The sequence below is a fragment of the Oryza brachyantha genome, chromosome 12 (assembly GCF_000231095.2).
Source record: "Oryza brachyantha chromosome 12, ObraRS2, whole genome shotgun sequence".
NCBI classification, from domain to species: domain Eukaryota; kingdom Viridiplantae; phylum Streptophyta; class Magnoliopsida; order Poales; family Poaceae; genus Oryza; species Oryza brachyantha.
Window position 1 is genome coordinate 13,394,967 of NC_023174.2, and position 19,921 is coordinate 13,414,887.

Genomic DNA, 19,921 nt, shown 5'->3' on the forward strand with positions numbered 1-19,921 from the left:
AATGAGATTTGGCAGCACAGCCCAGAGTGCCCTCTTTGTCGGATGGTGTGTCGCCTCAGCGTTGACCGCGCAGGCGGCAGACAAGTCGGCCGCGAAGACAACGGCGTTGCGCCTCGCGACGTGGAAATCTTCGTAGAACAAGGGAAATGTCAGCTCTGTCATCTGATCAACCGCGTCCATGTAGTCAGCGTACTTCTTCCTCTTGGATAGGGCTGGATAACGAGCCAGCTCGGCTCAGCTCGGTTCGGCTCGGTCCAGCTTGTTAAGATAACGAGCTGGCTCGGCTCGGCTCGGCTCGTTATCGTAACGAGCTAAAAACCCAGCTCAGCTCGGCTCGTTATAAAGCTCGAGCTGGTTCGTTAGGCTCGTGAGCCATGCATAAAAAGTTAACCTACACAATTTTTCAATAGTTTATACAAGCAATTTTTTCATTTCAAACATGCAAATCATATGAAATTGTATTTAAATATTAAAGTTTGAACCAACAAATCACATGGTGAACCTATGAAGCACTGAACACATGCATTCCAGGGTGAAATCAATGAACACCGGTGAATCTTGTGTCTTTGGTCTAGCTCGTTAGGCTCGCAAGCAGCTCACGAGCTAAGCTCGTTATCTCTAACGAGCTAAAATACTAGCTCGGCTCGTTAGAAAAATTGAAACGAGTCGAGTCGAGCCGAGCCGAGTTTGTCACGAGTCGAGCGAGCTAACGAGTCACGAGCTTTCTGTCCACCTCTACTCTTGGAGAAGGCCACCCCCGTGTAGCCGCCGTTGGTGAGGCACCACCCCAGCTCCGCGCCGCGGAGACGTCCGCGGCAAAGGCAACGGCGCCGAGCGCCTGCTACACCGCCAGCACGGCGGCGATCGAGGAGCGCCGCGGGGGCGGCCATGACGCACGCCAGCGTCGAGCGGCGCGCCTGGTGAGGCCGGCGCCTTCGCCGTCGTCGCGGCACACAGCCAATCTTGATCTTGTTCCTAATGATGAAGAAGTGGAACATGCACACACCCATCTTGATCTTGTTCTCCCGGACAAATGACTTCCATTCTGTTGTCGAGTTGGAGAGGCTGTCCGATGATTTGAAAAGAACCATGGTAGTTCGCTTTTCTCCCACATTCTGCACATGAACCTTTAAGTGGTTTGTCTCACCAATGTGTTCTGTTAAATAGTCCGATGAATTTTTTTTGAAAAGAAAAAAGTCGTTATTAGTTTGGTATGTTTTTATCATTGGACCGTATATTCAGACTATGTACATAAGAGACTCCCTGTTCTGCCAAATTCAATGGCTGTTCTATTCGTGGTGATGGCGTAGAGTTCTTCAGAATTGTCATGTGACTGCTGATATGTCGGAGATGAAGTCATTTGTTTCATGTGCCATTTACATGCCGTTGGTGCAGCAGTCAGACATGAAAAGGACACAATTACTGGTCTATATACATACTTGATCACCTCTGAAATAGACTGTAAACTTACTTGGTTGCCTATAACTGGATTGGCCATGGTGATCAGCCACGCTAATGTATGTTGCATCATCCTTTTGTTTTTCTTTTTTGCTGCTTGGACGTGTATCTGCAAGGGAACCAATGGGAAGTGTGATATGGATGTAAATAAATCACAGGGTATTATAAACGTTTGAGTAAAATTCACAAAACTACAAGGTACTTTCACCAAATTATCATAAAAATTATAAATTTAAGGTTGTGTATCACAGAACTATGCATTTAGCACCAAATTTCTTAGAAAACTACAGATTTAATGTCTTTATCACAAAACTACATATCTAGCAGTGAAGCTCTGAAAGAATTACATGTTTTAGAGTTCCACGATTGGTTTTCAATTTACAAAACTTACATTGGATGCAATACCTTACATTCATAGTTTTGTGAAAAAAATTATGTCAAACATGTATTTTTATGATACACATATAAATCTGTATTTTTTTTGATAGTTTGATAAAACTATCTGTTATTTTGTGAAATTTCCTCTAAATATTTAAACCGGTTGACCTTCGGCTGTCGTCCTTTATTACAGTGACCTCTTTCCTCTTAGGAGCTAGTATATCTTGGACATCAACATCGTCCTTTCCTATTAAGCAAACGGTGATTAGGACACGTATAAAGGTATCTATTATTAGCTGACTCTCTCAATCATCACGTAAGCAAATTTGGTGATGTAGGGAAAGAGGGGAAGAAGAGAGAAAAGCTGTTGCCATGCATGACAACGGCTTAGAGTCAATTCTTAGCATTTATTAAAGAAAACTTTCTAACATGCGAATGTATAAAAAGGAAACTAGCTTAATAAAAAATATTTTATTGCATTAATGAAGAAACCACACCTGACTCTAGCTTTGTACGTATCATTATAAAATAGACTCTTGTTGCTGATGTGGCTTAAGATAGAGTCCACAACGGGCTCTACCTTTGAACATGCCATAAGACAATATAGTTTATAGTCAGTAATTAGTCAAATTATTTTCGGAATTACCATCTTCGATTTAGTTCGATCGGTCGGTAAATGTTAGAAACTAAGGTAGATAGATAGGCCCGTATTTTCCGTGACCACTTTCCCCCATAACCGTAGGAACGTGCTTTGAGTAATCGAAAACTTAGTTTAAATTACTCCCTGTGATAAATTTATCATTTAAGATAACATTTGGTTAAACTTTTATATTTTAATCATCAATAATTTTTTAAATGCTTAGTTTAAGTATAAGACAAATGATACAAATAGGGGATGATTGTTTGGTTTTTTCATGTAAAAATCTAACGGTATATTTGCATGAAAAATAATTTATGAATAAAATCTTTATAATTTATGAATAAGTCATGACTGAAAAATAAACTTTAATAAAAAACCCCGAAATCAACTCTAAATTTAAAGTTAAAAATTAAAATTTTAGTAACATAAGTAGAAGCGATAAATGAAGATGACAGAATCCATTTGAAAAACACTATCATAATATTATAAACTTATTAGATTTTATAAATTTACTGTAACACAAGGCGAGGAGCCCCGCGGGGCCGGCCACGACGCACGCAAGTGTTGAGCGGCGCCGGCGTGTCTAGTGAGGTCGGCGCGGTATCGTCAAGAAGAGTAGCAAGCCGTAGCTGATGACAAAGGCCAGTGCAACCTCTGGATGCCCTTATATTTGCTTATTTCCCTCGTGAAAGAAGCAAAGCACTTCGCACCGACTTGGCAATCGCAACAGCTAAAGCTAGTAGAATAATAACATGGAAATATTCACCTGTGTCAGGATTGATTACTTTGGAAATTGAAGCTCTATTGGTTTTATTCTGGTCAATTCCAGGCATTGACAACAAAGGATTGGTCCAAGACAAAAATAACACGAATATTTGGTATTACAAAAATGTATAATCATGATGAGGCCAAGATTTCACATTAGCTACTTTACTCCGCTGAACTAGACTCGTATATAGCCCCTCGAATCAAAGACCAAGCACTGGATCCAGTTCTTGCATTGATCCATGAGCATTACTCGATAAGCCAAGGTGTCTGAACAGATTCCCATTCGCAGAGTTCAGTTTCTTTGAACCATAGAGCTACAGACAGAAAAAAAACGTTATGAGTTTATTATTTGTTTGTAAAGAACAAAATAGCAAGTCAAAATAAAGTTCAGTCCAAGCTAACATAATATGCATGTCTGTAAGCACAATGTGCTACTGAATTTAAAAAAAACATGACCCTAATCGCTGTGTCAACTACTTCATTCTTCAGAGTACTGCTTAAAACTGAACTACTTGATTCTCATGATCCTATACACCTTGTTACTGTTACCATGACGAAAGGGAAAAGCGGTAGAAATTACCGATTTCACGCTTGCCATTGTCTGGACTGTCACTTCCATGGACAACATTCCTGTAAAGCAGAGTACATAAGAAATTGAATTTCTTTGACAAAGAGTGAGGAAGACAACCACTGAAATACAAGACATGGTAGATATAAGAGTGTTAAAACATGAAAAAGGGTTTGATGCCAACCTTCCTGTTTGAACTGCAAGATCACCCCTTATGGTCCCTGGTTCAGCTTGAAGGGGATTAGTAGCTCCTATTAACTTGCGAGCTGATGCAACAACACCATCACCCTCCCAGGCCTTACAGAACATAATTGCAACAAATTTAACTGGAAAACAATTTATTCAATTGAAAGTGCAGAGCTACAAATGCTTGGTTCTTGACAAATATATACCATGCAAACAACAGGGCCAGAAGTTATGTATTCGATCAGACTGGGAAAGAAAGGCTTATCCTTCAAATCCTTGTAGTGCTCCTGCACACATAAGAGAAAATTAGCAGCTCGTTGATTCGGCATAATTCACTCTTAATGTGTGAAAATAAAGACAATTGTACAGAAAACCAGGTTTAAAACTATAAATTTCAATGGCATTTCTACAAAATTTTGTCCAGCAGCTTGGATGTTTAATGGATAATGTGGTTGAGGCAGTACCTTTTTGCTGGCTGTTACAAGAAAAATTGACTTGAAAGAACTATCTCAGCACAGGATTAGTACCTTGGATGGTCAAGGATGCCCAGAAAGAAAGATACCGGACAGACATGTTTATCATTTGTGAATCAATAAAATTACAATTTCCTCAGATAAGTCTATTCAAGTATATTGGCAAATTGCTCACTCCTAATAAAATAAACTGGGGCATGATATTTTATCATGCCAAGCATGCATGGTAAATTCGAAATGGTACCATTGCTCTCCAGCAACAATTAAATGGTCAGTTCTCGAATGGTCAAGAAAGCACTTTATTTTTTAAGAAAAATGTGGATATTGAGAGACAAACCTGTGCCAACTCCTTGGGGCACTGAAAAAGCTTCAAGCCCTTCAACACAAAGCCTTTCTTCTCGAAACGGGAAATAATCTCACCGACCTATGTGAACAGATGTGTTCTCCTGAGCTGAAAGACTACAGTACTGCTGGAATCTAAAGTTTGAAAAGGAAATAAATTGATATACCAGGCATCGCTGAACACCATCAGGTTTGATCATAATATACGATTGCTCAACCTACAAAAGAATATATTTAATCTTATGGTTGATAAAGTGGAGACTTCTCAACTTCTAACTGAAATGAAAGAATATTTAGATAATCAATAATGCCTCACATTTCCTAAATATACAGATCTTCAATTGTTCTGTGAAAAAAGAAGGGACGAACTCAGGTTCCATAAGTGAAACAACATCCCTAATGCCTCTCAGTTATAGGCATAGAGCATGCCATGAAAAGCATAAGTGGGCATAAAAACTGAAACTGTTCTACAAGTTATGCTGACCTGTATCTTGATTTTCAGGGATTACATGAATAAGATTAATAGCTAATATTGAACCATTAACATGTAACTAAGATAAGCGAACAAAATGGCTTTCTACAGTATGGTTGAGGGGAATGATAAAAAAACTACTAGAATATATTTGACATCTCTTCAACATAACTCAATTTTCTAAGCGATGAATAAATAGAATCAAATTATTCCATAGCACCCTTCGTGTATTTAAGGAAAATTTCAGGTTGCAAAAACTGCCATGTTGCATCGTAAAATGAGTTGGCCTAAGGAAAGATGGCCCTATTCAAAAATTGGAACTGGAAACACAATTGTTCAACAATTCCAACAATCTCATAATAAAACCAGAGAGATACTTGTACTTAAAAAGATAAAGCTAAAAAGTTGGAATTCTGGTGAGCACAAAAGTTATACATAATCACATATGAGCAATTTTACAGTACTTGAGTAGGTATTGAGAGGTACCAAAATTTTCAGTGTAAAATTTTGGTACCTTCTCAAGGACCGTAAAATTGCGCAATCGCATATGTAGCAAACATCATCAATTGTACTGCATGCACCAGATAGCAAATTTGATGGTAATCAGAGCATCCCAAAATAACTGTCGTGAGCATATCCATATGCACATCACGGTAGAAAAAACAACTACATGGAAATCAACACAATGTAGCATGCCTACGTGCCGTATTGCTATCAGTACCGTCTGCCGGCTGACAACAGCAAGGCAAAATGCTTACTTTCAGTTCAATTTTTGCTTCATTTTCCAATAACCATATATAATCACAAATGGGTACTGAAATCTCAGACTGTCTCTGTTCAAAATAATTAAGAAAATTCAGACTGGCCAAGCAACGCATGAATATGTGGGACATTTTAGTGCATTATTTTGCAATTAATATGGGGGCAGGGGCCAAAACGATTCTTTTCATCTGTTCTGAGCAAGCATCTTGACCTTTTCTTTTCCAATTTATGAAAATTCGCTCTGGGGCCAATGCAATAGTAAACTGAAACCAGCAGCACAACCAAACCAAAGTCCTCCAACACAACAAAGAAAGAATTTTTTTGCCCCTACACTACAATATGGAGTTCTCAATCAAAGGCTAGTAGGTAGGAAGGGGATTCCCGGCGACTGACCGACGATGCGACGATGCGTCCGGCGGAGACGCGAGCCCGTGCCGCCCTCCCGCCCCACCCCGCGCTCAGGGCGACGCGGCCGCGGGGCCCCGAGGAGGCGGCGAAGGAGAGCGACGCCGGGAGCCGGGGCGCGGCGGCGGCGGCGAGGGTCGGGGCGGCGGGACGGGCTGTCCTCGCGAGCACGGCCATGGCGTCCATCCCGCAAGGTAGCTCCTGCTCCTCCTCCGCGCGAGGCGCCGTACGAGCAAAGGAGCCGCCTTTTTTGGATTAGGGAGAGCGGAGAAGATGATGAACAGAAGCAGGCGAGCAGCGAAGTGCCGAAAATACCCCCCTTTTGGGTCTCGTTTTCGTCGTGCATGGGGTGGAAAAATGGACCTGGGTTGCTGTTCTCCTCGTGGTCGTTTTCGTCGCATACCTCATTTGTGAGGAAAATTTACATCATTGTAAATTTGCTTACATGAATTTGGTACTAAAAATACTAAAAATGCTTGACTTTTAATTGTATTTCTTTATTTTATGATAAGTTCGCTAAGTTGAATGGTACTTTAAAAAAATATTTGGCGCTTATTTTTTTCTATACGGTCGCTTATGCATGTTGTAATTTTTTACCAGAATAAGTTTATGAGAATGTGGGAGTATATTTTAAAGGTTCTAAAAGTCATTAATAGTCCAAGTACTTAATTTATTTTTAAATAAATTTTTAATTGGATCATCAAATTTTGAGAGACATATTATTATGAAGGTGTGTTCTTTGTGCGACATGGTAGCACTTGTTTCATGCAACATCACTCTTGGTTTATCACTCTTGGTTGATGTTACCTCTTATGCTCATGTGGCGTGTTTTTAGTTGTACTAGATGTTTCTCCTCCTCCCCTTTTACTACGAGTTTAAATTAATAAGATTAACATGGTATTATTTCTAACTAGACCATATTCTTAATAGCCTTGGTTTGCCTATGTGATCGGTCCCAGAGATGTCATTTTTCTATGAGGTAGATTGCAAACAAATCTATTGATTTCTATGGGTTTCCAAGATGTGTTAACGCGTGTGCTAGTCAGGACAAGATCTACTGTATTTCTTCCTACACTATAGCAGCCTATCTTTAGTGATATCTACCTACTTGACATGGCATGTGTATATGCATAACATGTTAGTTTTTTCATTTTAACTAGGAGTAAAAATAACCTAACTTGTCTTTATTGTTGTTTTTATTATAAGAAAAAGAAAATAAAAATATTCCGTCCCAAATTTGAATGTGATATGCATCTTCCAATTCAAATGGACAACACAATAATTTCTTCCCTAGCTACAAACCTCATGTTGCATTAGTAAATTGCCACATCACCAAGAATAATAGTCAATGTGAGCATCTTACAAAAATTGCTATCTTGTACAACCAATTTCTATGGGTCAAGGACCATCATTGTCATAGCAGGTTGCTTATATCACTCATTTCATTTTCTTTGATCCAATTATTGATTGCTTGTTTCATCTTTTTTATTCTTATTGATTAACCAATCAAGATAGTAGATGATAGGGTGTTACCCATAAGGTCAATTTAGCCATAGGTTGAAAAGGGAACGCCTTATTGGCTTCTTCTCCTCCTGTCTTATTCCCCCTTTTCTCTCCTCTTGCTCTCCACGGTGATTCAATAGGTAGAGAGGCTAGAGCCAAAAAAGGTTATCTGGTGAATGTTCACGCATGCGAACAAGCTTTGTAGTGAAATCCCTTTGTCAAGCCATGTACTGGCTCACATGTGTTGGATAAAGCATGATGCTCATGACGTGTAGGTAAAGCGTGCAATTTCTGCAGACCTTAATTGAACTGCTTAAATAGTCATGCCCATTGTTATGGGTAGATGTGAGGTGTTTCCCTTAGTGTAGTTTTGTTTTAAATATCCTTTTTATAAAAATTGTTTTCTGGTATGAGAATTATTAGCCTAGCCTTAGATATCCTTTTTATAAAAATTGTTTTCTGGTATGAGAATTATTAGCCTAGCCTTTCTATGTGATGGACGGCTTGCCATCATGGTAGAGAACAGGTCTATGTGACCTAGGGTGTTGTTTGACACCAACAAGGCCGTGATGGTCGGTTGTGGGCAGAGAAGGCTGAGTTTTGGGTTGGTATACTGATATGGTCATACCTAGAGTCGAGATGGTTGGTGAACCATAAGACTTGGTTAACATTCTATTTTGAGGAAAGGTGTTGCCTTTTGTTTTAGAAAGTGAGAAGATATTAATGAAGGAAATATTGTTTATAAATAACTAAAGCATGATTTATCTACTAAAGTTGAAAAGGAACTCGTAGACGGATCAAGGCAAGATGCTTCTCATCTGTATGATTCATCTATATATATTGAGCCAAAAAAATATGGCACAATTTAATAGCATGAAAGTCACTTATGTTCTCATCTATTGCACTCTATCCAAATTTATGTTACTATTGTTCCTTTTATTTTCCTTCACAAAAAACAGTATGCAATAAAATACATATCTACACTTTCTCTTCTTTCTTCCTCTTCCAATCTCTCATCTGCCTGTTTTCTCCTCCACATCATAAAAATCAAATGACGAGAACGTCACCTACTCGGATATATCCATACCTATGTTACCCGTCAAGAAACCAAATGTGCTTTGGTTATTCATATTTCAAAAAATATCGTTTCACCATGAGATTTATGCATTTCATTTACAGAAACACTTACATGGGTGAAGCCAAGGGGAGAGAGCGCATATAATGGATGGATCACAAATAAAGTTTATTTGGAATTGTTGTCCAAATGGACAATTAGAAAAATAAAATTTCCAAGTTGATAGTTTTACTGGAGTTATGCCCTATTACAACTATTTATAGCCATAGTATGTGAGGATTCTAAAGTTACATGTTTGATTACAAAATTCTTCCCTTGATAGGAACATTTCTAGAGGTACAACAAAAAATTTACGTAGTTCCAAGTTTACTTAGGCCAAGCCCAGTAACAACATGCCTAATGGACCCTGATGTGTCAAATACCATTTTGGCCAAAGGCCGTTCTAGCGAAGATCCTTATAGTCGTAGGCATTTACCACTAAAGAAGTATTTAGTTGCTGGCCATGTTTGTCTCCTTTGGTCGAAGGTCTCTCTTGGATAAAGGCTTGATCAAGCGAAGGGCTTTAGGCCTCAAAGACCATTAGCCCACTTCTCCAGCCCAATCCTTTTGAGGCATTTAGCAGGCTAGTACTTAGAGCATCCCTAACAGTTCATCTAAATTTGGTTATCCATATTTTTATTTGGATGATCATCTAAACTAGTTCCATCCTTCATATCTCTTTATACTCCACTAGATCATCTATATAGATATCCTCTATATCTCTTTGGAGGATGGAGAAAGATTATTTAAATATGAAGGTTCTCTCATAATATGGATGACATCTAAAAATAGATGATAGGATAGCCGTTCTGTTAGAGCTTAATTTGTAGTCTTTATCCTCTATTTTCAGGATAGAGGATGGGATAGATGAGCTGTTGGGATGCTCTTAGCCTCTAACAAGTCCCTCATAGGTAATGTTGACTCATGACATCGACTAAAACTATGCTTCGTTCGAGCCTTCAACATTGTAATTCCTATCACGACTTTTGACCAAGCCTTGCTTACTTTCCAATAGGATCTCTTGCCTGGACTGTGGCTTGGGCTTGGCTATTTGGTCTTTGGTGCACCTCACTAGATTTATGCATTGTACTCATTGTATAGCTTTTCTAGCATTTTAGCCAATCAATCTACAATTAAGGAGGACTAGGATATTATCAAATCTGTAAGAGCCCAAACTAGGGTAATCCCTGCTCTTAGCGTACCATCAATCTTTGAGTCTCGCTTTCCATGCCGTACATTAATTTATTGCCGATCTATAACATCAACAATTGGCATGTCAAATAGGGGGATAAGTGAGAATGTTTTTCGCTGAAGATTTATGGATCTCAATTCCAAGACTACAAAGACGAAGTTCACCCTGGACAAATCTTCATGTTTGGCGGAAAACACTTGCAAGCTGACAAGTTCAGAGCGCTTTCTTTCACCGACTCGTAACGATCGGACGATATGCTTACTTTAGGACAAGACCAACGATTGATATTGACCGGTATCAATCCAAGTCCTTTGTTAACATTACCTAGAAATAGACTATGTTCAGGTCAGATTCACCCAGGTTAATTCATGCGTGATTAATTAATGGTTACACGTATTTGCTGGTGCATGATCCCATTTCCCGTACGTTGGATGTAATTAAGTTCAGTGTCTTATGGGAAAAAATTTCAGGCAAGAACGCAGCTGAGATATACTCCCTCCATATTTTTATGTATGACACCGTTGACTTATAGAATCACGTTTGATCATTCGTTTTATTCAAAATTTATATCTAAATATACAAAATTATAATACATAATTAAAGTTTTTATAATAATAAATCATATTATAACAAAATAATTAATAATTATATAATTTTTTGTTAGACGAATGGTCCAACGTGAATCTAAAAGTCAACGACGTCATATAAAAAAATATGGAGGGATTATCATATATCATTTGTGTTATGCTGTTTGAATTGTCAACACGGAGCAATCCAAACAATCAAATTTCAACCAGGTTTGAACTCATAATGTGTACTAATTAATTAAGTGTAGGTTTAAACCAGGATGATGAGGTGATATATATGGTTGTTTACACGGGTGGAACCATGAAATTCCTAAGCACAAGCTAAAACTTATACTTTTCTAATACATGGTTTTTAGCTAGGTGTAGTGCTCAAGTCCAAGCTATCCACCCATGAGAACAAATCTTTGTACTATCGTAAATTCTTCGTCATTCTTTTGATTCCTTGACATTGAATGAATGGGAAACGCTACATGGACAGTAATTAGATCCTCACAAACTAATATCGGCAGAGAAATAGTATGACGACATAGTATTTATATCAATTTCTTAATTCTAATATTCCATCACTCTTTATCTTTTCTCCTTGAACATAATAATTACACTTTTGCTATTGATCAAACGTTTGATTTTTTGTTTTTCTATCAAACACGTGCACAATGTATGGAAGAGGACGTGCATGACTTTTTTGACTTGGGTGCATGTCTTCGATGACCAAAGTTGATTGATAAAATTAAAATTTTTAAACATTTGATTTAGGTGGGCCCTACTAATTGAGTAAAAAACTTGGTGGATTGGTAATGAGGTTGATTGCGGAAATGTGAAATATTTTTTTATTGCGGAAATGTGAAATATTTTGGAACTGTCGCACTGGGCGGCAAGACAACATGGTAGAGTCTAGAACCCAGTGCCAGTGGCACCGGCCGCTGTCACTGGATTCGTCGCCCGCCGCCGGAGCCTCGCCGCCCTCTCCTCGGAGAGCGTCCTCGCCATCCTGATGAGCGCGTCGCGGTTGCTCCCCTCGTCGGGCACCTTCTCGTACTTCCCGGTCTCCACGTCGACCCTCGTCACCTCCTGCTCCAGCATGCGCTTGCCGACGTCGACGAGGCGGTCCATGTTCTCCGGCGTCGCCGCGTCCAGCGCCGCCGCCGCCGTGCCCCTGAGCGCGTCGTCCTGCAGGTGCTCCTGGATGCGGAGGTAGTTCCGTTCGCTGTGGAGCAGCTGGAACTTGACGCCGACGTGGATGTCCACCATGTCGGAGCTTCCCGCCATGAAGATGTCGATGATCGGCGCCATGCCCCTGTGTCGCAGCCACCGGAGCGCGCCCCACTGGGAGCAGTCCTCCGCCGTGTACCGGTGCTCCTCCGACGAGGTCAGCCCGGTGCCGATGGACAGCACCACGAACCGGCCGCACTCCGTCTTCTCCAGGTACGACGCCGCTTTTCCGTTCGCGATGATCTCCTCCATGATCATCGTCATGGTCACCATCGTCTGCACCACAAACATGTAAGCAGTTTTTTAAGCATACGGGTGTATATACACATGTTACTTGCATGTCATCTAAATAGTTATAAAAAAATATAAAAAAATTTAACAAAATAATTTAATATGAGTTATATCATTTCACCAACATGCAAGTTTAAATTTATCTTCTATAAGTTATAGTAAAAATAACAAAAATAATTATGAATATACGTATAGTTAGTTTCAGTTTTATTTTTTTTGCTACAACTTGTAGAAGTTGAATTTAAACTTGTATGTTTGTGGAGTGATATAACTCATATTAATCTTGTTAATTTTTTTTATATTTTTTTATGACTATTTAGATGACATGCAAATATTTGGTCGAAGGGTGGAGTGAATCCGTACAGGATTGTTAGCGGCGACGCCGCCGTCGATGAGGTTGTACACGCGCGTTTTACCGGCGCCGTCGTCCGTCGTGAAGCAGTGCGCCGGGAGGTACGTCGGCGCCGCCGACGTGCCGATGCACACGTCGGAGAGCAGCGCGTTCTTGAGCGGCGAGTGTTTGGCCTGCACACAGACCAAATAAACGATGTCTCTTCAGCTGCTCGACGAGAGCCTCGACCTCGAGAGCTCTAACAATGGCGCACGCAACGCAACGTACGTCGTATGTGGAGAAGATGACGGGCTGGAGCAGGCGGACGTCGAAGGTGGGGATGACGACGTTGGTGAGCGTGTCGCCGACCTTCGCCTCGCCGAGCTCGCTCCTGACCAGGCCGCGGAGGTACCCGCCGTCGTACTTGGGCCCCCACACGGCGGCGATCGTCGACGCGACCTTGCTCCACCTCTGGGGGAAGATGCGCGGGCCGTGCTCGCGGTAAAACGGACAAATCTGGCCGGCGGCGAACTTCGGCCGGCGTCCATCCCCCTTGGGCGTGGTCAGCATAGCCGTGATCAGCCCGCCGGTGCTCGTCCCGGCGACGTAGTCGAAGTAGTCGGCCAGCCTCGCGTCCGGCCCGTCCAGCTTCTGCAGCTCGCTCTCCAGGAACTGGAGCACCGTGCCCGGGATGATGCCGCGGATGCCGCCGCCATCGATGGTCAGCACCGTCACCCTCTCACCGACGACACCGCACGCCGCCGCACCGGCGCTGCAGGCATGGTAGAGACGCCGGCACGCCGTCGGCCGGAGGAGGAGACGAGCAGAGGTGAAGCGAAGCATCTTAATTTGCTAGGAGATGGATTAGTGTGTCTTCAGTTAATCAAACAAGCAAAGATACTGACAGATTAAACATATTCAGCTTGGACTTTGGACGAGCAGTGCTAAAGATTGACTGACTGACCGAACGGACGATGAGTCTTTCATAAATCATCGTCCACTCCTTAACAGAATCAGTAGTTAATTTCACCAAGAACTTGGAGCGCGTGCAGTTCAGCATATAGCACGCCAGATCCAAAATTTTGTTTAGTGTGTTCTTTGTTGAGGATCTTAATTGGACGTACCTTCTTGCCTGTTTCCATGTCACGGATTTGCATGGATGATGCTCCCAACATGTTCAGTAAGAATTAACACTTTACCTATTGATAAAAGGTTTGATTCTCTTGTTCTTCCATCAAACATGCACGCAATTCCATCAAACATGTACGCAATGCATGGGGGCTGGGGCGGAGGGTGTGTATAAGTTTTTAAACTTATGTGTATGCCTTTAGATTATCATCTAACAACAGTGACCAAATTTGATTAATGAAATTAAAAATTTTAAACATTTGATCGCTAGACAGACCAAAGAATTAATATAGCTGATCAGTTAACAGTGTTGGTGACCTTAATTTACAGCTCATGCACGGTGCTGACCAAAAGTGTAGATTAAACAAGTGCCATTTGTGGATGCATCTGTCGTAGCTTTACACTACTCAGTCATCATCTTTGCATTAGTGCATAACATCTATTTAAATAGAGAAAATCAAATTAAATAGAATAAAAGCAAATTTGGCTGGGTGGAAGGGGAAGCTCATTCAACATGCGGGCAGAAAGACGCTAGTTAGTGTAGTGTTGAGCTCCATCCCTACCTACCTACTGTCTCACGGCCTTGAAGCCACCAAACAATTACTCGAGGACATAGACAAAGTCAGAAGAAAGTTCATTTGGGCTGGAGATCAATAAATTAGTGGAGGGAAATGCAAGGTGAATTGGAACAAGGTTTGCTCACCCACGAAGTTCGGAGGACTGGGTATTTTGAACCATGAGAGATTTGCAAGAGCACTGAGGTTACGCTGGCTCTGGTATGAATGGGAATGCTCGACAAAAACTCTAAATAGGAACGAAAACACCTTGTGATGAGATGTACAAGAAGCTCTTCTGCGGTAGCAACAAAAGTAACAATTGGCGATGGAAGAAGAGCGAGCTTCTGGGAATCGAGCCGGATCTAGCACCAACCATATACATTCAAATTCAATCAAGGAGAAAGTCAATATCAGTGAGAGAGGCCTTGATGGACGACCAATGGATCCAGGACATCCAACACAGTCTAAACCAAGCAATGGTACATGAGTTCTTCCAAGTGCATGAGCCAATGTGGAACACACATATCACCCTTACATAGGGAAGGAAGGATGAGATTACCCGGCGATGGATAAAGGGGGGCAGTTACATAGATAAATCAGCTTATATATATGGCATAGTTCAACGGCAGGATAGGATCGACGGATATTAATACCTTCTGGACGGCATGGGCGCCCGCAAAATGCAAAAACTTCTTGTGGCTGTTGATGCAAAACAAGTTCTGGATTGCTAATAGGCTGCAAATCAGGAGGTGGCCCAATAACTATTTTTGTCGGTTATGCTACAAGAACTTGAAAACTCCACAACACCTGTTCAAAGACTGCAACTTCCTGCGTGACATATGGAGAAGGATACCGAGCTTCACAGGCTTCACTGGGATAGGGCAAACACATGATCCGGAACGATCACTACTAGACTGGTGGCAGAGGAGAACACAATGTGGGGGATAAAAAAACAAGCAGAGGGCTGAAGACATTCCATATCCTTGTCTCCTAGGAAATTTGGTGCGAGCAAAATCAACGTGTGTTCTAGGGGGAAGAAGTGCAACCTGTACAACTACTCGGTAAGATCAAAGATGAAATACTAACCTGGGTTTTCTATGGAGCAAAATACACCTAGTGAGAATAATACCCTAATTGAGCCATCGCAATCCTAGTGCTTTGGGACATCTCGTAGTTTTTTTTTCTTCTTACTCCTTTTGGTCCCTATTTCTCCCTTTTACCTCTTGGTGATCTTGTATATAATTTTCACCCCTGCTTAATATAAAATCTCCGGAGTTCTCTGGATGTTTTCAAAAAAAAATTAAATAGATAAAGTTAACCTCTTCGTGAAGAGAGGACTTTACTGCGCAATATTTTGAATTGCATTAAGATAACAATTAGCATAAATATAACAATTTTGAAATCAATACAACATTTACATAAATGTAGTTTTGAATTTGGAGAAGTCCAAATACTTGACCAAGAAGTTGCTAATTTGGTTCATTTGAAAGAGAGTGATTCTCTTCCCATTTCATAGAAATGTAACCTTCATTGGCTGCGTTCGCAAGTGACAATCCACTAAAACTTTTCCATCGTTTTCCGTGCGCACGCTTTCCGAACTGCTATATGTGGTATTTTTTTCAAAAAAAAATTTATACGAAAGTTATTTAAAAAAATCAAATTAATCCATTTTTCAAGTTTGCAAAAGTTAATACTCAATTAATCATATACTAATGGCTTTTCTCATTTTACGTGCTTTGATTTGACTAATGACCAGTATCACTTGCGAACACAGCCACCAATCTCAACAATAGCGGGCGCGAGCAATTAAGTTTTCTTAACGCGTACTTAGGCTACCATCTTATAAGGGAAAAAGAATATGAGTAGAAGACTTCCTTCACAATGTCCTATGGTGGCCTACGTCAATATGTCTTTTATGTTGAAAAATGTTGGAGCCATCTATCAAAGGGGGGGTTTAGTGTACATTTTCATCCCAGCTGGATTGCATAGAATCCTACATTGATGACGTAGTCGTCAAATCGAAAACCAAAATTCACCTAATCGAATACCTCTTGAAAACATTTGACACCTCCCTGACATACTATGAAGTTGAACCCAAAAAGGCATACTATGGACTACCTTATAAAATACTACTTGTTTTCCTATTCAAGAAGCCAACCAGAAAAATTAAATGCAATTGATGGCATGAAGTTGCCAACAAGGTTAATGGTGCTGCAATGGTTAACAGAATGCATTAGCATATTTGTGTCAAAAATGGGGGAAAATAGCTTTTCGTTCTTCAAATTACTGAACAGGCAAAATTGATTTTGTATGGATGAGTCAAACTCTACTCTATCATAGAGGATGACTGGTACATGAGCTGGTATTATGGAGTATTCATAAGGTGCGTCAATCAAGCAGACGGGAGATAATTGGCCCAATACACCCATAAAGGAGTATGTGGAGCACATGTCGTGGCCTGTGGGGGCATACATTAGTCAGTAAAGCCTTCGGACAAGGTTTTTATTGGTCAACAATCCTTCAAGACACTTTGTGACATGTTGAAGAAAGTGAAGCTCAGTTTCACAATAAGCACACCGAGTTAGACAGTCGCACTATATACGTTGGCCTTTCTCATGATGGGGGCCAGACATTCACAGTCCTTTCCCACCAGCACCTTGAAGATCCAAGTGCATGCATGGAGCCCTCGATAAGTTTACCGAGTGGATCAAAGACCACCCAATCAAGGAGCCATGTATACCGAATCCCTCATCAAGTTTATGAAGGTAATATTTTGTAGGTTTGGATTACCTCACACTGTGTTGACTAATAACTGTTTCCAATTTCACACTGAAGATTTTTCAACAATACTGTGAAGGTCTAGGAGTGCAAGTCTGCTTCATATTTGTTTCCCATATCCTCAAGAACAACACTCATGTTAGGGACTCGGAGTAGCGAAGAACCTATTATGGCCGCGTTCGCCCCCACCCATTAGTTAACTTACCTCCCTCGTTTTCCACGCGTACGCTTTCCAAACTACTAAACGGTGTATTTTTTATAAAAAATTTTTATAGAAAAGTTGTTTTAAAAAATCATATTAATATATTTTATATTTTTAATAATTAATAATTAATTAATTATGTACTAATCTATTACTGTATTTTTCGTGACAGGTAACTTACCCTCTTACCGAAAGGGGCTATGTCAACATGTGAGAGGAAGTCACGGAGAGTGTTGCCACCGGTCTTGATTCCTGGCGCAGTGCTCGGCAGCCCTCGCAGGCAACCATGGCAGCAAGGTTGGCACTGTCCTCTTTAAACAACAACCAGGTCCATCTTTTCTTAATCTACTGCATGAATCGTCAGATCGCATTCATATTTGAGTTGATTCGCGTCAAAGTAGATGGAAAATGATTGAAAAGTTACGGAAGTGCTAAAATTAAACTTTCAGTGCTACTAAGATACTAGCAGCATACTCGTGCTAATGCTACGATGATATTAAATGCATGCAAGCTAAACAAATAAATTATAGTATGTTTTAACAGTCAATAATGATAAAGATTTAGGGTGCATTCGAGAGTAACAAAAATGGTGGAGCATTAGTGTGCACGTTTTTTAAACGATTAATGGTGTATTTTTTACATATATACATGTAAGAATTGCTTTTGTATAGAAAACATATTAATCCATCTTTGAAGTTTGCAATAGCTAGTGAAATAAATTGCAGCAGAAAAACTGATTGACCATTTAAATTGCAACGGAAAATAGCTAGTTAAATATATGGTGCTATTGAATTTAAACAAGATGTTTGATCATTTACCATATTTAAAAATTTAGTATAAATATGTAAAAATTTAGTTAAATATACGGCCTTACATACAGATTATCTCACGAGGTCACCAAAGCATGTATATCTGTGCACAATCTATATGCGACAGAAATAGTTAGGTCTACGCGGTCAGCCTGTAGGTCGATTCTAATGCGGTAGAAAATTAGGTGGAGCCCGGGTGCAAGCTAGCCCCTTTGCACCACCGATGTGGATTGATGCCACGCGTCGCCCTAGATGATCTGACGACAGATGGCTTCAGCGCGTCCAGGCAGATGGCTCGGCAGCCCGGCTTCAGACGATGCTCGACCGGCTCAGCGCGCGCCAGATCATACTCCCTTGTTTGCGCCGCCGCGTGTGCACGAGAGCGATTGGACGGCGCCGACACCATTTGCCCTCGCGAACCTCCGACGCCATGAGTTGCCGAGCAGCGAGCAGGGCTGCCGCCGGGACAAGCCACCCTAGATGTCCTTGCCGAAGAAGGAACGATGTCGCAGCGTTATCTTGACTCAGTCGCTGTCGCTAACCTCACGTCTCACCAAGAAACAGATACATTTGTACATTGATCCCTTGAAATCTTGGTTCATGGGCACTTTGTCGTTACAAGATATCAAACTCACAACCAAAATCGAGCATTAGCTAACTTGATCTTCCCACAATATCAGGCTCACAACCACCCTGAAGCATCAACTCACATGTGACAACATGGTTCTGAACATCTACATTGTTAAAACATTATAATTCAGATTAACACACACTCTCTGTATCCTGGTGGTGGCCCTCGGCCCTTGCGCCAACTCAACAATAAGCGCCGTACATACATATAAAATTTTCAACTGATTTTGATTTTTGTGTTCCAGTAAAATTGTGTCCCAGCTATATAAACTTATTTTGCCTTCACAATTAGGAAGATGAGATGCAGGCTGCGCGTCAATAAATTAGAGAGAAGCTCTAGTGAAGATTGTGGAAACGGGGGAAATTATCTAAAAATACTATAGGAGGTGTGATCATATCAAACAATAACACCATTTAACCACCGATGAAACAAAAAAGAATGAAAAAAAGGGAATACTAAGCTTTGCCTACCTGAACCGAGGCTGATTATCCCTAAAATACGAGAGAGCAGCGCCGCTATTTTTGCCTTGCAAGTCTGCAATTCAGAAATTTTTGCGGAGCATCGTCTGGAGCCGGGGTGTTCGAGCCGTCCGATCGTCGTCTTGAAGCCGAGCCATCTGCCTAGACATGCTGAAGCCATCTGCTGTCAGATCGTCTGGGGCGACGCGTGGCGTCAATCCGCGTTGGGGGTGCAAAGGGGCTAATTTGCACCCGGGCTCCACGCCTCCACCCAATTTTTTTCCAAGAAGTGGCTGTTTTGTTCACCTCTAATTTATTACATGCACAATTAAAATTGGAAAGCATAATATACGATATCAACCATTGCCTACCGCCGCAATCGTTACTCACACAAGACAGAAACTACATTTTAATTTTAAGTTACAAAATTCAAGTGAACATTAACAACGGTCAGGATTTATCGCTAAGTCTTGCTCCTCTGGAGCTAAGGTGGAGCACGGTGAAATAGCTCTTACATCGACGGAGCCACTGATGTAGATTACACCTTCCCTCTGCGCATCCGCGATCTCCTCGGCTTCATCCACGAGGGTTTGGAGAGCCTTGAACCGAGGCCTCCTTGCGCCATGGCCGCTGTCATCTAAGCTCTCGGCACCGTCTGCGTCGGGCATCGAACGGG

General features: G+C 41.1%; 2 protein-coding genes across 2 annotated transcripts; both read right to left on the minus strand.

Moving 5' to 3' along the window:
• Nucleotides 1–3,261: 3,261 nt before the first annotated feature.
• On the minus strand, nucleotides 3,262–6,748 carry LOC102715809 (nucleoside diphosphate kinase 2, chloroplastic). Its single transcript, XM_006664023.3, has 7 exons — nucleotides 6,441–6,748; nucleotides 4,981–5,031; nucleotides 4,809–4,895; nucleotides 4,205–4,285; nucleotides 3,997–4,109; nucleotides 3,825–3,874; nucleotides 3,262–3,558 (listed from the first exon to the last, which is right to left on the minus strand). The coding sequence occupies exons 1-7, from the start codon at nucleotides 6,636–6,638 to the stop codon at nucleotides 3,491–3,493; spliced, it is 648 nt and encodes a 215-aa protein (XP_006664086.2). The 5' UTR covers nucleotides 6,639–6,748; the 3' UTR covers nucleotides 3,262–3,490.
• Nucleotides 6,749–11,742: 4,994 nt separating this feature from the next.
• Nucleotides 11,743–13,525, minus strand: LOC102700487 (patatin-like protein 1). Its single transcript, XM_015842835.1, has 3 exons — nucleotides 12,971–13,525; nucleotides 12,715–12,876; nucleotides 11,743–12,336 (listed from the first exon to the last, which is right to left on the minus strand). Exons 1-3 carry the CDS (start codon nucleotides 13,523–13,525, stop codon nucleotides 11,743–11,745), a joined length of 1,311 nt encoding a protein of 436 aa, XP_015698321.1.
• Between the last annotated feature and the right edge of the window lie 6,396 nt (nucleotides 13,526–19,921).